Source organism: Cervus canadensis, chromosome 28 (genome assembly GCF_019320065.1).
Source record: "Cervus canadensis isolate Bull #8, Minnesota chromosome 28, ASM1932006v1, whole genome shotgun sequence".
In the NCBI taxonomy this organism is placed as follows: domain Eukaryota; kingdom Metazoa; phylum Chordata; class Mammalia; order Artiodactyla; family Cervidae; genus Cervus; species Cervus canadensis.
Genome location: NC_057413.1, coordinates 27,707,988 through 27,721,717, shown reverse-complemented (window position 1 = coordinate 27,721,717; position 13,730 = coordinate 27,707,988). Strand labels below are relative to the sequence as shown.

The 13,730-nt window shown below is 39.1% G+C and overlaps 1 protein-coding gene across 7 annotated transcripts in view; it reads right to left on the bottom strand.

Annotated features, from left to right (window-relative positions):
* Positions 1-210: 210 nt before the first annotated feature.
* PKHD1 (PKHD1 ciliary IPT domain containing fibrocystin/polyductin) overlaps positions 211-13,730 on the bottom strand; it is a 429,461-nt gene continuing 415,941 nt past the window's right edge. For 6 of the 7 annotated variants that reach the window (XM_043450734.1, XM_043450739.1, XM_043450738.1 and 3 more), the window contains 3 exons: positions 12,274-12,396; positions 4,630-4,674; positions 211-900 (listed from right to left, as the gene is read on the bottom strand). In XM_043450734.1, coding sequence (XP_043306669.1) covers positions 437-900; positions 4,630-4,674; positions 12,274-12,396 — 632 coding nt within the window. In that variant the 3' untranslated portion in view covers positions 211-436. The remainder of the gene's footprint in view (positions 901-4,629; positions 4,675-12,273; positions 12,397-13,730) is intronic. The other variant, XM_043450737.1, reaches the window with a different exon arrangement.

Here is a 13,730-nt window from a genome sequence, read left to right as displayed (position 1 = left end):
TGGATGGCATCACCAACTCAATGGACATAGGTTTGGGTGGACTCCGGGAGTTGGTGATGGACAGGGAGGCCTGGCATGCTGTGGTTCATAGGGTCGAAAAGAGTCAGACATGACTGAGCAACTGAACTGAACTGAAAGAATCTGCCTGCCAATGCAAGAGACACAAGAGGCACAGGTTTGATCCCTGGGTTGGGAAGATCCCTTGGAGGAGGAAATGGCAACCCACTCCAGTATTTTGGCCTAGAAAATCTCATGGACAGAGAAGCCTAGTGGGTTACAGTCCACCGGGTCACGAAGAGTTGGACACGACTGAGCACACACGCACACATTCTCCCTTCTTAGTCCAATGGTCAGGCCTCATCTTCCCTGCTCACTGTGATCCAGACATATTTTGAACACTATAACTTTCAGCCCAAGTGTCCTCACCCCTCCTCAATCACAGCTGCTCCTGAACAGCCTCCGGATGTACTGCATGGAGGCAGAATGCCTCGGTGGCCCCACAGGAGCCTGGCTTCTCCTGGGAAAGCCCTAGACTGATGTGCCCCTTGCCGAGCTGACTCTGGCCCTGCAAACGCTGCCTCTCTCGTCTGAGGTCTGGGCAGAGCAGCAGCAGCTGATCTTGGCCTGCCAGCTGGTACCTGAGCACCTGCTCCTGGGCTCCCTTCCAGCCCGCACTCTCCTGCAGGAACACCTGCTGAGCAGGAGAGCCCGGAGTACGGGTGTTCCCGTGCGATGGGACGCTGGTGGGACTGGGAGCGGGCGGAGCGGGCACAGCGGCCTCTTCTCGGCTGCCGCCTTCCTCTCGGACCACGCGGTGGCTCACCTTCCTTCTGGACACGCCGTTCAGGGACTGATGGGGGAGCTGGTTCAGCTTGGCCAGCATAACTTTCATCCTCAAATCTGTGAGAGACAAGGAGGAGGGGAAGAAATAGACTTAGTTCTCAATCAGCTGACTGCAAGTTTTGCCTATTTACCGTTCCTGAAAAGATATCACCAAATAATTAAAGACTGAGTTATATCAACTTACCAATTTTTAAATATCATTGGGAGTACACACTTTTTCAAAAAACCCATGTCTCCCACACCCATCAATTAATTAATTGATAATTAATATAAATTGTCTAATACCAATTTGATAATATAGCTTCCCAGAAAAAACTTTTACAATGTTCATAATAAGTCAATCAGGATTTTTCATTGTAAGCATGGCAGCTTAAATACGAAAATTAGGCTAGAATCAGACCTTACCATATGGGTTAACTCACACCTGTATTAATAAATGCAAAACCAGTCTTATTAATACTTCTGACTTTTATGCCAAATTCACAATTTGAATATATTTTATTTTATAAAACAAACATATGCAGAGATAAATATATAAATAAACAAGTATCTATAAGAATGTGTATATATAATTACTTACCTATAAGAATTATCTTAAAACACTCCCTAGGCCTGAAATATTTTTTCCACCCTGTCTTTTAAAACCCTCTGCCTTCTTTTACTTACCTCCCCAAATTTCTCTTTCTTCATAAAGTACTTCCTAACTCATGAATGTCTCATTCTCATAATTCATTGGGTATTGAGGAATGTATCAACCTAGTTTTATAAACAATAAAGTGCTATAGTTCAACTTTAAAATAACTTTATTAAATTATTTTTTTAAATCAAATTAAAGGTAATTCAAAATTGTTAATGCCACTCATACATTTGCATTCCAGTATGCGTTCCTTGAAGAGAGAAAGGCTAATAATCATTTAAAGTAATACGTTTATAGCAATTATATGCTGGGCACCAGGTTTTATATATATATATGTAAATATATATATATGTAATTTTATATATATGTATATATATACATAATTTAATCCTTACAACAACCCTCTGAAGTCAGTGTTATTACCATCTCCCTTTTAGAAGGGATACAGAGATTAAGTAACTTCTCAAGACCACAAATAACATAATAGCACATCTTACTGTATAGAAGTCAAGATTATGACTCCAGAGCTGTAGTGGGAGAACCACACAATGCTGTGGACAATTAAAGCTAGCAAAGGGGAGTTAAGAAGAATGCTTGGCTAAATACATGCATCAGAGTGTGGCATGTGGGAATGTCACCTTCCATGTGCCTTGGAGTAAAATAAAAGGCTGAGAACTACCCTAAACCCCTGAGGGGTATATGGCAGTACTGTCACTGACATCTCCCACCCCTGATTTTCTAATTTCTCATCATCAAATGCATTAACATGAATTTTTATACATACATACTTTTGTATACAAGGTAAATGCTAATTGATAAACCTGTGTATTATACCTCTCTCTCAGTTTACTGAGCCTGTCTTGGCTTATGTTAGCAGAGAATCATCAAGTCTGTATCATAGTGTAAGAGACAATATTATAGTATAAATATAAATAACAATATAAATAGAAATAACATCATAACATAAATATGTTTAACCTCTATCTATCTATCTATCTATCTATTTATCTATCTATCTATGTATAAACAAGGGCTTCCCTGTTGGCTCAGATGGTAAAGAATTCACCTGCAAGGCAGGAGACCTGGATTCGATCCCTGAGTTGGGAAGATCCCCTGGAGAGGGAAACATATATAATATACTGCTGATTTGGAACAGTAAAATAAGATAAAGTAATCATGTTGTTTATATTGTTTTGATGATGTGTCAGTTAATATTCTGTGAAACCCATGTTATCCACATCTTCTCTCCTCCTCCACAGTCCTTTCTCCTAGCTTGTAACTGCTATGGTCCCCTAACTATAGGATAATTCTCTTGCTTAGAGCTTCCAGGTTATCCTAGTCTCCCTATGGGACTTCAAATCCTTCCAGAACTATTCCTTGACAGCTCAAAGGCATTGATTTACTCCTCAGTACTTGTTGACTGGAGTTTCTCATTTGACTTGTGCAACTGTTTCTATTATTAGTCACCTTTCCTTGCATGACAGTCTCATCTTCCTCTTAGGACTTTTGAGTTCCTCAGAGAAGGAGCTTTTTTTTGCCATCAACCTTGTCCCTCTATTAAGCCCAGCCCTATGTTGAGTCCTGAGTTTGGTGTCATCTCTATAATTACCGCTCCCACCAGGAGGAAAAGACATAGTTTATCAAGATCAGCAAATAACCAAAGAATAGGAATAATAAATTGTCAAGTAGAAGCAAACTTAAAAAAGGAAAATGGGCTTTGAATTTTTATCCCTTGGTAAAACCAATACCACTTCATGTAAGGGGAATCAAACACTGCAAGTCACCTATTTTCAATCCATTGAAGATATTGTTATCCTATTTTTGAGAGACCGTCTTTGGAAATCTATTCCCCCTTGTTCTTAGAGTCTGCATCTATTCATGAAAGACTAACATGAGCGCAGCTTTCCTTTGCAAGCCCCAAAACATTTAAAAATCTCCCATGAATTATTTACACGGCAGCTCCAATCAGCAACATACCTGACAGACTCCCCAGCCGAAATGAAAGTGCGCTGTGTAAAGGTGTCGAGGGAGGCTGGCCGCCTCCCACTGTGAGGTTATAGACAGAACTAAGTCAGCACACATTATATGTCAGCGCCAACATCAGAAGGAATCCGATCCTTTGATCTTGGACCTCCACAGGAAGCTTAGATCTCAGACAAATTAGATAAAAAATGAATTTATAGCAGATATGTGTCCTAAGGCATTCAGCTGAATGTTTGGGTCTTAGGGAAGGAAGAACAGTGAGTATCAAAACATATGCAACAGCAAGCCTCCTTTCCACCTCCACCTTGTTGGTGAATCCCCATTAAAATGGAAAGATAGGATTTCACATTGCCCCTCTATGTCTCTTAGAGTCCTGTTGGTGGGTTTGATCAAGTTTCAGGGAGACTGTGGGAACATATATCCTTACTCTATGAAAAAGAGAAAGGCTTGGTGGTTTGGGGTCCATGCAGGTTCATCCACAGTTGACTGTAATTTTTCTTAGGTATCCTTAACCTCTTTTGGCTTCTAGAACTTTCTTGGGCAACCAATATCCTGAGCCTATGATTTTAAAGATTTGTGTGGGTAATAGTTGTTAGATTCTTCTTCTTCTTCTTTTTTTTTTTTTTTGCTTGCTTTTTGATCAGTCACCTGTTTGCTGTATTTTTTAAGATTCCACAAATAAGTGATATCCAATAGCATTTGTCTTCCTCTGTCAAACTTACTTCACTCACCGGTTTCTTTTGCAATGGGGAAATTAACAATGAATATCCCCTCCCTCCGCACCATTCCCTGTCTTTATTTTTATAGCCTAGTCTTCATGTGCTGCATTTAGTGTAGGATGACTCGGATTCAGTGTGAAAGACCCAATATAAGCTCCTCTATCTTGAAGCCTAAATAGGATCTAAAGCAGAAAGATGGACAGTGGATCAACCAACACAGAATAGATTCCAATCAACCAAAGATAAAAAAAGAATCAATCAACCAAGAATAGACTCCACTTTGGTTTCTCATTTGTCAATAAGGGGAACAGTCCTGCCCACATATTGAAGAAGATATATACAATAATTAATAAATAACTTTAAATTATTAATAGGAAAGAATTGCTATTAATGACAAATATAAGTACTGGGCTTCCCTGGTGGCTCAGCGGTAAAAAATTCACTTACCAAAGCAGGAGACGAGGGTTCCATTCCTGGGTCGGGAAGATCCCCCTGGAGAAGGAAATGGCAACCCACTCCAGTATTCTTATCTGGGAAATTCCATATACGGAGGAGCCTGGTGGGCTATAGTCCATTGGGTCGCAAGGAATCAGACACAACTTAATGACTGAGCATGCATGCATTATAAATACTATCACCTATGTTTTTTCTACATTATTTGTTCTTTTAAATGAAAAATTATTATCTATTTTTAATAGGAAATGCATGATGAATCAGGAAGTATGGAAATTTTTAAAAGGTAAAGAAAAAGTGCCTTTCATTCCACATTATACAATAAGTGATCTTCACTTTATTATTTCTGCAATACTCTAGCAATGGTTATATTTTAGTAAACCTAATTCAACTCATTAATCTACTCGAAGTTTACTTTGGTAATTTTTTGAAGTATGAATTTGGATTACTAAATGTTCTAAGAAGTCAAATTTGTAGCCCCATTAATAGATGGATGCTTCTGTTTTCCTTTATTTTTATTATCTTCATCATAACTTACATTTCTATACCTAATATCTATATTTACACCTAATTGAGATTATTTTTCCTAATGCTCATGTATTCTTGTATCAGTATCACATTGTCTGAAGAATAGTGACATAAGTGTTATGTCTCTGGTTGAGCTACCTTTTCCCATTGCCAAAAATCCCATTTCCTGTAAAAAATTAGTTTTCTGTCATTGATCTATAGTTTCTGAAGAATTTTAGAATCATTTTATACTGTTCTACTCTGTATAAAATAATTGAAATGGTGTTAAACATTGAGCCACCGGGGATTCCTAAACCAAAGTTAATTTAGAAATAAATATGGTCTTTACAATATTAATTAATCTAATTAGAAACGTGCAGTAATTCCCTATGTATTTGTTCTTAAACTCTTCAATAAAATACAGCTTATTTTTTATGTAAGTCCCACATATCTCTTGTTTTCCCCAAGACAGCATATTCCTTGGCCACTATTGTATATTTATCTTTCTTAACTGTATACACCTGGCTTATACAATATGATTTTTGCTTAGACTGATATTACATTTGACTAATTTACTCAAGTTATTAATAAATATAGTAGTTAATGGTTAAATCTTTAAGTTATCATTAAACAATCTTCTGCAAATCAACATGCATTTTCTCCAAAATTGTCCTCTAAATTTTGTTTTAAATTTGACTGTTTCTTCCCATCCCAAATATATATGTTATAAAATTTTGGTAAGAATGAGTTCTGTACTTTATCATCACTTAAGTAGAAATTTTTCTAATATTCCATTGTTAATGTTGATAGTGGATCTTGGTTGCAAATAGCATTGGAACTCCCCATCTTATCTACCAGGCAGGCTTTTATTCCTGGTAATTATTTTTAAAGTTTTCTTTAAAGAATAAGTGATAGATTTTATTTATGTTTTTTCAATTAGGAGATGTTCATATCTTTTTATTGTATGGCATGTACATGCTATTTATTAATAACTTCCAAATACAATTTGACTTTCTTGGGAACTGAGGGCAACTTCTGGTCCCGAACTATTTTGCTCTTCTCTGCTTCCAAATGTCTTGAGGTCAGCCCCCTCCTCTCCTCTCCCTGCCATTTCTATAGATTTGTACTTACAAAAGGTAAATTGATAGTCTTTTTATTTTACATTCACAAAACACACCATATATAGTCAGTAGGATTCAAATGTAGAGAGAACTCCGTGAAGTTAATGTTTACAGTTGCACTTGTATGGTATGGAGCGCCTTTTCACCTGCCAGTTTCCCACTAACACTGGGGACGTGGGTTTCACATACACAAGCACACAGTGATTAGAGACCACAAATCAGGGTACTATGTGGAGAAGGCAGCACTGAGGTCTCCAGCAATAACTCTACCACAAAGACAGAGGGAGTCATCAGGAACACAGGGAGAGGGAACTCAGGTGGCTGGCAGACAGCGTCACCTAGAAGGAAGGCATCACATCTTGCCTACTGCTAAGACCACAAAAAGCAAAATGCAAAAAGGCAAAATGGTTGTCTGACAAGGCCTTACAAATAGCTGAAGAAAGAAGAGAAGCTAAAGGCAAAGGAGAAAAGGAAAGATATACCCATATGAAGGCAGAGTTCCAAAGAAAGGCAAGGAGAGATAAGAAAGCCTTCCTCAGTGATCAATGCAAAGAAGTAAAGGAAAACAATAGAATGGGAAAGACTAGAGAGCTCTTCAAGATACTAGAGATACCAAGGGAACATTTCATGCAAAGATGGGCTCAAAAAAGGACGGAAATGGTATGGACCTGACAGAAGCAGAAGATATTAAGAAGAGGTGGCAAGAAAACACAGAACTATACAAAAAAGATCTTCATGACCCCGATAATCATGATGGTGTGATCACTCACCTAGAGCCAGACATCCTGGAATGTGAGGTCAAGCAGGCCTTAGGAAGCATCATTACAAACAAAGCTAGTGGAGGTGATGGAATTCCAGTTGAGCTATTTCAAATCCTAAAAGATGATGCTGTGAAAGTGCTGCACTCAATATGTCAGCAAATTTGGAAAACTCAGCAGTGGCCACAGGACTGGAAATGGTCAGTTTTCATTCCAATCCCAAAGAAAGGAAATGCCAAAGAATGCCCAAACTACTGCATAATTGCCCTCATCTCACATGCTAGCAAAGTAATGCTCAAAATTCTCCAAGCCAGGCTTCAGCAATACGTGAACCGTGAACTTCCAGATGTTCAAGCTGGTTTTAGAAAACGCAGAGGAACCAGAGATCAAATTGTCAACATCGTTGGATCATAGAAAAAGCAAGAGAGTTGCAGAAAAACGTCTACTTTTGCTCTGTTGACTATGGCAAAGCCTTTGACTGTGTGGATCACAAAAAACAGTAGAAAATTCTTCAAGAGATGGGAATACCAGACCACCTGACTTGCCTCTTGAGAAATCTGTATGCAGGTCAGGAAGCAACAGTTAGAACTGGACATGGAACAATAGACTGGTTCCAAATAGGAAAAGGAGTACATCAAGGCTGTATATTGTCACCCTGCTTATTTAACTTATATGCAGAGTATATCATGTGAAATGCCAGGCTGGATGAAGCACAAACTGGAATCAAGATTGCCAGGAGAAATATCAATAACTTGAGATATGCAGATGACACCATCCTTATGGCAGAAAGAGAAGAACTAAAGAGCTTCTTGATGAAAGTGAAAGAGGAGAGTGAAAATGTTGGCTTAAAGCTCAACATTCAGAAAACTAAGATCATGGCATCCGTTCCCATCACTTCATGGCAAATAGATGGGGAGACAATGGAAACAGTGAAAGACTTTATTTTTGGGGGCTACAAAATCACTACAGATGGTGACTGCAGCCATGAAATTAAAAGATGCTTGCTCCTTGGAAAAAAAGCTATGACCAATCTAAACAGCTTATTAAAAAAGCAGAGACATTACTTTGCCATCAAAGGTCCATCTAGTCAAGGCTATGGTTTTTCCAGTAGTCACGTATGGATGTGAGAGCTGGACTATAAAGGAAACTGAGTGCCAAAGAACTGATGCTTTTAAGCTGTGGTGCTGGAGAAGACTCTTGAGAGTCCCTTGGACTGCAAGGAGATCAAACCAGTCAATCCTTGAGGAAATCAGTCCTGAATATTCATTGGAAGGACCGATGCTGAAGATGAAACTTCAATACTTTGGCCACCTGATGCAAAGAAGTGACTCTTTTGAAAAGGCCCTGATGCTGGGAAAGATTGAGGTGGGAGGAGAAGGGGACACAGAGGTTCAGTTGGTTGGATGGCATCACTGACTTGATGGACATGGGTTTGAGTAAGCTCTAGGAGTTAGTGATGGACAGGGAAGTCTGGCGTGCTGCAGTTTATGGGGTTGCAAAGAGCTGGACATGACTGAGCAACTGAACTGAACTGAATTCAAGACCCCAAAAGATGTGCAGCCATTATCCTGTTGTTAATCTTATGAACCAGAATAAAATTTCTCCATCTCCTTTACAGGAGATGAGGGGCCTTTTTTTCCTGTCAGCTATTATAGGAATTGCTGGAATCCAGGGGTCTGTGAAAAGGGGAGGGGGAATGGAGAAGGACCCATTCTATCTCTGCCTTCACCATTCCCTCAACAGCTCAGTTCAGTTCATTCACTCAACAACAGTCATCAATGGTCTCATGTTATAATGCCCTCTGGCATTAGAAAAGATACAGACCTAATATGGAGGCATCGGGACAAGATGAACACGAATAATTATATTACATATAAAAGGTGTTTAGTGAATAAAAGGGAAGTGTCATGAAAGTTGAGAAAATGGGACTATTCCTTCTAGATAGCTGAATTTTAAAAAGAGAAAAAATATTAAACCTGGGATTGGAAGGAAGGAATGAAAACTTTAGATTTATGGTTATGTGAGAGAAGTGTGTCTTGGAACCGAGATTCTTAAGTTATGTACAGAGAACAGTGTCCAAGCAGGAAAAGAGAGGGAATAGAGGACGGACATCTGTAGGGAGTTTGTTAACTGAGACTGACCTGAAGATGCAGCTGGGAAATGGAGTAGGTAGAGGAAACAGGGATGTAAACCAAGACACTGCAGAGATGGAATCGATAAAACTAGCAAGCCACAAGGCAAGGTCGTAATGGAAGGCCAAGGGTTAAAGGTAACTCTGAGGTATCTAGCCTGGGAGGTCCGGGGGCTATTCACCAAACTAGGGGAACAAGGGAACAATCGCCAAAGAATGGTACAAAGCTGGACTCCTTCTCGGTTCTTCTGTGGACCCCAAGTGTGTGCACACTCTACAATTAAGCCTTTAGCAAACGGGATTTGAAGCAATGTGATATGATTTATGAACTGGAGAGACTAAACATGTAACTTAGGATAATGAAAGTCTTTCTCTCCTTAGCATGATGGTGATTGCTTTACACTTTTTTGTTTATCACCTGGAATTGTTCATTTTCCCCAAAATATTATTCTCATGTCCCAATCATATTAGAAAGCCATAAAGATTAGGTGGCCAAGTATCATTTCTTTGTAACTTTGCAGAGAGAGGACTTTAAAAGGTATAAAAAAATCAGGAAATAAATACATACTTATTTCATCTGTATTGGAAGATGAAATTTAAGCTCATTCATTTCTAACGGGTGATGACAAGCAATCCTATTGGAAGAAAGGGCGCAGGTGAGTGTATGTGAAGGTGTTAGACCAGTCCCAGGAAGAGTGAGCTGGTGGAGGTGAGTGTGAGGAGGGGGCAAGAGGGTGGAATCCAGAGAAAGACAAGGTAGAGTCAAGTCTTGAAGAGCTCTGAGTCCTAAAAACAAGTGAGACCAATAATAAATAACACACACGCAGCATACACAATGTGCCAGAAATCTCCCCATGCTTATAGTGATACTCACTCACTTAATCAACATAACAACATCTGAGCGTGGGTGATATTATTAGGACAATTCTCGTGATGAGGAAGTCAGAGTGCACAGAGGACAGTCGACCCTCTTGAGGCCAGGAAGTAAAGTCAACAAGGGAATCAGATTAAACCCAGTCGTGCCGATGACCAAGTTTTATGCTCTTAATTGTCAGCTTCTCCTGCCTCTCCAACTGAGGTTGGTAATTCACTAAATCTTGTGACTAGCAGAGTGACAAAAGCATATGCGAATTTTAAAAACTGGTTTAGATGCTCTTTATGTCAAATGCCTGGTAAAAGTAAAATTCAAGGGATAAAATACATGCTTTACTCCCTTCCCTGCTGCATACATACAATTTTTGGTAAAAGCCGTAACATGATAAATTTATAGTCTGTATCTACTGGACAGCAGAAATGCTCGATTCTATCAGCTAAATATTTGATGGTGATGCTTGGTGTTTGCAAAATGCTTATGAGAGAGACAGGCCAATCACTTGATCAGCAAATGCCACCAGTTTAAAAACACAGAAGGAAAAGGAAACTAGAGTATCATGGTAATAATAGAATAAAACCAAATTTATTTAAAGCTAGCAGTAATTAGGCATTTATAGCTGGTAATAGTTTCCAAAGAAAAGCAGGAGATGTCTCATTACTTTCTTTAGAAACAATGTTCTTAAGATGTGGACAAAGCTTAGAAGATAAGAAAACAAATCCACTTTGATCCCCAGGGGATAGTTTGGAACACACATCTTTCTATTTTGAACTTGGATGTCCTAATAAAATGGCCTCTTTCATTCTCCCATCTCTTTAATCTAAACTCATCCACAGGAGCCCTATCCCTTGTTTCATTCCTGATAATTTATTAATAAGCCACCACATAAAAAATGTCCCTTAATAAAACATCCAGGCATTGTGGACTGCGTAATGTAGTTAATTTAAGCTGGGAAACTGAGATTCATGTAGATGGTCATATTAGATTAGGGGAAAGATTAGCATCACTCCTGCTGTTTGCTGGAGAATGCAGCTGAATATGCCTTTCTTCACAGAGCTGGGTTCCGAGGACCATTTTCAAACACCTGTCCTGAATTTGCATGCCATGATATGGACAAGCTTCTGGAAACCAAAATCAAAGTAGTCTTAGATGGAATCTAGAAAGAGTTCCTGCCCCCTTCTCTCAAACTCCATCCTTCATATTCCCACCCACTCATATTTCCTACTACTTGCTGATGCAGGTCCAGGAGCTGGATGGAAAATAGATGGCTAATTTGATAGGAAATTTAAAAAAAAAAAACCCTCATTTCCTCTGTGGGAAAAAAAATGCAAACAAGCAAACAAACCGATACACAGATACACACACAGTCACCAGAGTTCACGAAACTCATTAGAAGCAGAATGACGTCAGACTGCTATGGTTTGGTTAAATATCCACTCAGAACCAGTAAGATTTGGATTCCTTTTCAAGCAGAAAATATCATGATAATTAGTTATTACTTAGAAAACAAGCAATATTTTTCCCTTGAGAGCATATGTTTCAAAATTCAGATCTATGGAAGTTACTGAATATTTTTCATACACCATATTCATACTTGGCAAATCCATCTTGTGTTCTGCCCATTGTCTTTGTAATTTCTGTGTCCTCAAAAACACAGAACATTGGTCTGAAACAAATGCTTATCTTTTCTCTGCTTGGCAGCAATTCTAATGGCCATTTAACAATATAACAAACAAAAATCATCTGGCATCATGCACAATGTAGGCAAATACTACCTTTCACAAAAAGTACGACTAAGCAGCAAAGCAGGGCTTAACAAAGCTGACATTTCTTGAGGGTTCTATATTCAATCTAATTTGCATAGTTGGTATTGGGCAACTCCAGGCTCTTCGTTCCAGATTCAATTATGTTGCCAAACTGGAGCTTTGCAATAGCTGAGGGAAAGATTATATGCCTATACTCTGGTTTTCCTTTTCTTTATGTAATGAATTCAAATGTTAAACCAATAATCTTCTAGTAAGAAAAAACATATATGAATGTCAACTCGAATCATTGGTTAATAGCTGAGTGAATCAGCTGGACTTGTATGTTCTTTTGCTGGGGTATAATTTCCTTGAGAAGAAATAACAAAGGCTAAAGAAAGGTCTATAAACTAAATTGATTCAGAAACTGAGAGCCAGAAGGAGGCTACAGTTCATACACCATGGGTCTGTTTCTCTTTGTGGGAATCATCCTATTATTTAAGCTTACCTTCTGCCATCATGGTGACTTCTTTTCCAGTCTCTACTTGTGACCCTTGGTGTTTGGGCGAGACATGGCTGTGATTCCTTTGATCACTAGTCTGAGTTTCAGAAATCTCTTCATTTTTTATTTCTAAATTAATGAAAAAAGAAGTGTTTTTTTTTTTAAGAATAAAATGACATATTTATTGCAAATGAGCCTAAGTGTTAGGATATTTCTCTTGTCCACTTCCCCCAAATCATTGTGATAAATGTGCAACAAAATGCACACAACATCCCAGAGCTTAAGGAATAATAAAATAAAATCCCATATACTGACCACTACCATGGAGGTATAAAACTACTGTCCAAAATGGTGGCCACTACATGTGGTGGCTGAATACGTGAAATGTGTCTGTAAACATAAAATACACACTTGATTTTTCAAAAATGCAAGATACCTAATACTTTTATATTCATTACATGTTTAAACATTATTTTGATATTTTAGGTTTGTTGTTCAGTAGCATCACTAAGTCGTGTCCGACTCTTTGAGAACCCATGGACTGCAGCATGCCAGGCTTCCCTGTCCTTCACCATCTCCCAGAGTTTGCTCATACTCATGTCCATTGAGTCCATGATGCCATCCAACCATCTGTCACCCCCTTCTCCTGCCTTTAATCTTTCCCAGCATCAGGGTCTTTTCCAATGAGTCGGCTCTTCACATCAGGTGGCCAAAGTATTGGAGCTTTAGCTCCAGCTAATTTTAGGTTAAATGGCTACTAGAAAATGACACTATCTGCCTCATCATATAACCATGAACATGGTTTATGTTATCTTTCTGTTGACAAGAGTGGCTATAGAATGTTCCTAGTAGAGTAAGTGCCCTACATATGAACCTTCAAGTTGCAAACTTTCAAAGATTCGAGCCTGTGTTTGAATGTCCAGTCACATAAGTTAGCTCTGCGTCTGGTGCACATGGTCACGTCATTGCATGCTCTACAAGAGGCTGTGCTCTGGTGTACTTCCCTGTCGAGTACTGTGTAGACTACAGTAGCTCAGTATCTTTATTTCAAGCCAGATCTTTAAGCGGACGACTTTATTGAACTTTTTGCTGTGCAACACAGGAGCTTTCTAATGAAGACCTGATGGAGTTGGAGGCCCAGAGAAAGGACGAAAGGAGACAAGAGGAAGAAGTAACTGAAGAACCGAAGAGATTCATGATGCAGGAAATGGCCAGGGGATTTTCTTTATTTGAGGCATTTGAGGCACAGGACCTGAATGTACAACAGTACACGGAGGTTGCACAAGCTGCTCAGAATGCAATCCAGTGCGATAGTGTCATCTGTGATGAGAAAAAAAGAGCTACTATCCAGATATCACTGGATCGTTTTTCCAAGAAGGTAGAGTTGAACCCAGCAAGGAATGGGAAGCTGTGCCATCAGCATCAGGGATGCGTGAAATTGCAGCTTACCCTCTAACTCCTAT